General features: G+C 35.2%; 1 protein-coding gene across 1 annotated transcript; it reads left to right on the top strand.

The window, feature by feature from the left end:
• LOC107621930 (class I heat shock protein-like) lies at positions 36-993 on the top strand. The gene is made up of 2 exons (XM_016323896.2): positions 36-609; positions 776-993. The coding sequence occupies exon 1, from the start codon at positions 122-124 to the stop codon at positions 548-550; it is 429 nt and encodes a 142-aa protein (XP_016179382.1). The 5' UTR covers positions 36-121; the 3' UTR covers positions 551-609; positions 776-993.

The following is a 3,839-nucleotide window of genomic DNA, read 5'->3' as shown; positions in this document are numbered from 1 at the left end:
ACTCCCTTTGCACTCTTTATATAAGAAGACACCAATTCATAGCCACTCCAACAACAACAACAAACACTTCACTTTGAACTAAGTTTCTATTATCGATCTAAGTTGTTTTGAAACCATAATAATGTCTCTGATTTCTCAAATGGTTGGCGATGATGAAACCTTAGACCCTTTTCTGTCCATGATGAACAGGTGCCCCGTCCTAAGCACCCCAACAGATTGGAAGGAGACAAAAGACGCGCATGTTTTTCTTTCAGATCTTCCCGGTCTCAAGAAGGACGAGGTCAAGGTGGAGGTCGATGGAAGGGTGCTTCAGATAAGTGGTGATAGGCATGCCGATGACGACGATGACGACGACAAGAACAAGAAGATGATAAAGTGGCACCGCGTTGAGCGGTGCCGCGGGAAGTTCCAGAGAAGGTTTAGACTCCCGGAAAATGCTAAGGTTGAGCAGGTTAAAGCTCACATGGAGAATGGTGTGCTTGTTGTTACTGTCTCTAAGCAAGAGCTCAAGAAACCAAACACCAAACTGGTTCAGATTCAGGGAAATTGATTCCGTAAATTTTGGATATGAATTGCAGTACAAGTCAATGTTCGAAGAAATGAATTGTACGTTACGTGGTGGGTTCTTTGTTTGGTGGAAACTCAACTGCAGTCGACTTCATGTGAAATTGATAACTGAGAGCCGTTAAATGATTTGACTGATTTGACTAAATTTTCATCTAACGGCTCTCATGTATTAACTTTACGTGAAGTCAACTTCACCTGAGTTTTTACCTCTTTATTTTCTTTGTAAAATAAATAACGACTTTGGTGAGAACTCTTGTGCAGTCGACTTCACATAAAGTTGATAATTGAGAGCCGTACTGATTTGATTAAATTTTTTTTTAACGGCTTTCAATTATCAACTTCACGTGAAGTCGACTGCACCTGAATTTTCACTAATAAGTAATATCTATGCTAAGTCTACGTATATATTAAAATTAGTTAATAGAGTTAATTACTAGTATAAAATATGATAAAAATTTAGGTACAAAGTGTAATAATTATTGTACCTGAATTTTCATAATAAAATATATATTACAATATAAATACACATTAAAAATAATAGTTAAATTTAGTGTACGAATAATATTTTTAAATAAATAATAATGTATTTTCAACTACATATTACATTTTAGTGATGAGGGAATTGTGTGAACAAAGAACAATGTATATAAAGTCGTTTATAAAGTTGATAGTTAAAAATAATTAAATGATTTAGACAATTTTATTAAATTATCTTATCATTTTTAAGTATCAACTTTATGACTGTGTTTTCATCTATATACAGGTATAGTAGTTGAGAATAATTTGTTTACTTTGAATAAATAATAAAAAATAGTTTGTTTAGTAACTGCTGGATTGAAATTTGTACTTTCTCAATGGCAATGGAAGAAGTTAATTATACCAAATCTAGCATTATCTTATCTATTGTTATAGATTATACAAATATAAAAATAATGTTTAGACATAATTATTAATTAATAAGTAAAAAGTGTAAGAAAAAATTCCACGTAGAAGAAAATAAAGAAAAAAATTATAGTGTTTCGATTATAAATTTGTTTTAATTTGATGATATGATGATGATCACTTATAGTGTTGGTCATTTTGAGGAGAAAAATTACTAGAATAAAGTGTTAATTGTATTTTTAAATTTAGAAGAGATAATTTGTTGAGGATAATACTAAACCATAACTACACAGTTACATTACAACATATCTTCACAATCTAACATATGTAAGTTTAAAATTTGTTAAAATAAAATAATAACAATTTCATAAAACATAATTTGTGATTTTAAAACTCAAAATCGCTAATAAGTAATAACAATTTTACTCGATATCACACTATTTTTGGGATTATCTTGTTGCGCAATCCATGGTTTTTCAAGGACCTTGGATTGTTCTTGGTGATTTTAATGAAGTCAAATTTTCTCATGAATCTAAGGGCTGTCAATTTTCTCATCAAAGAGCAGACATGTTTGCTACTTCATTAGGGGATAGTGGTTTGTTTGATTTGAAGACTATCGGGAGGCAGTTTTCTTGGTACAGGAGGGTGAAAAATTATGTTGACGTGGCAAAAAAGCTTGATCGAGTCTGTATAAATAGTAGTTGGTTATCTATCTTTTCAGAGGCTTATGCAGAAGTTTTAAATAGGCTTCAGTCTGATCATTGCCCTATTCTGGTGCGTTGTAAAGGTCGTCCTCAGCCTAAAGGGAATCGACCTTTCCGATTTGTTGCTGCTTGGGCTACTCATCCTGGGTATAAAGATATTGTGAACCAGTCATGGTGGTCTGGTAATAGAGGAATTCATGGCAAGCTTTCAGAAGTACAGAAGAATTCACTAGAGTTTAACTCGAAGGTATTTGATAACATTTTTGTTAAGAAATGTGAATTAGAGCAGCAGATTAATTATTTACAAAAGCGTTTGGAAGTGGTGGATAGTATTTATTTGCGTCAGAAAGAGCAACAGTTCTCCACTTTATGAAGAAGACTAAATCAAAGAAAGGCACACTGGCCTTTAAGATTGATCTGGAGAAAGCTTATGACAGAGTTGACTGGAGGTTTTTAGCTCATACCCTTAAGAGCTTTGGTTTTCCTATTCCTACACTTAATTTGATTATGAATTGTGTCACTGCTTCTTCCTTATCTATTCTTTGGAATGGGAGTCGTCTGAATGGCTTTACTCCTAGCCGAGGTCTTAGACAAGGAGACCCTATGTCACCCTATCTTTTTGTGTTGTGTATGGAGCGACTGGCATGCTTTATTAGTCATCAGGTTGATTTGGGCTTGTGGGAGCCGGTTGCTATTTCTAGAGGAGGACCAAGAATATCCCATTTAATGTTTGCGGATGACTTGCTTCTATTCTGTAAAGCTACAAAGAGACAAGTGCAAAATGTGATGTTGGTTTTAGAGACTTTTTGCAAAGCATCTGGGATGAAGATTAATGTGAAGAAGTCTAAAGCGCTTTGCTCCAAGAATGTCTCTACAACAAGGAAAGAGGTTTTCACTGGGGTATCCTCTATCAGATTTGTCCAGGATTTGGGCAAGTATCTTGGAGTTACCCTTAGCCATTCTAGAGTGACTCGTTCAGCTTTCAATGGTGTCCTGGATAAGATTCGGAGTAAGCTAGCAAGCTGGAAAGGGAGTTTACTCAATCGGGCTGGTAGACTCTGCTTGGTTAATTCTGTTGCCGCTGCTATTCCCACGTACCAGATGCAGGTCTCTATTTTTCCCAAAGGAATCATTAGTAAATTGGAGTCTATGATGAGGAATTTTCTTTGGAAAGGACAAGTTGATGGAAGAGGATTGAATCTTGTTAGTTGGAAGGTACTGGTTACTCCAAAAAAATATGGAGGTTTGGGGATTAGAGATCCTTATTGTGTAAATATTGTTCTTCTTGGGAAGCTAGTTTGGACTTTTTTCCAACAGCCAAACAAGCTATGGGTCCAATTATTGGATGCCAAATACCGATCATCTCAATATGACTGTTTTAGTTATCCTAAGAACAAGGACTCTCCCATTTGGAGGTGTCTTTGCAAGGCTTGGAAAGTGTTGAAGGATGAGTTTGCTTGGTGTATTAGAGATTTGAACCAGAATTTTTGGTTTTCTAGCTGGATGAGAGAAGGACGGTTATCTAATGAGATGGATTATGTCCACATTTCTGATTCGAATCTCCGGATACAAGATATTTGGTCGGTTGGTAGGTGGCATTTGGATACTCTTTATTCTCCTTTATCTCAAAATCTGAAAGATAATATTCTCTCTTACAATCCAGATGAACAAGCAGGTCCGGAAGTG

This window comes from Arachis ipaensis, chromosome B10 (assembly GCF_000816755.2).
Source record: "Arachis ipaensis cultivar K30076 chromosome B10, Araip1.1, whole genome shotgun sequence".
In the NCBI taxonomy this organism is placed as follows: domain Eukaryota; kingdom Viridiplantae; phylum Streptophyta; class Magnoliopsida; order Fabales; family Fabaceae; genus Arachis; species Arachis ipaensis.
Note: the sequence above shows the minus strand (reverse complement) of the source record. Positions and strands in the feature narration are given on the sequence as shown.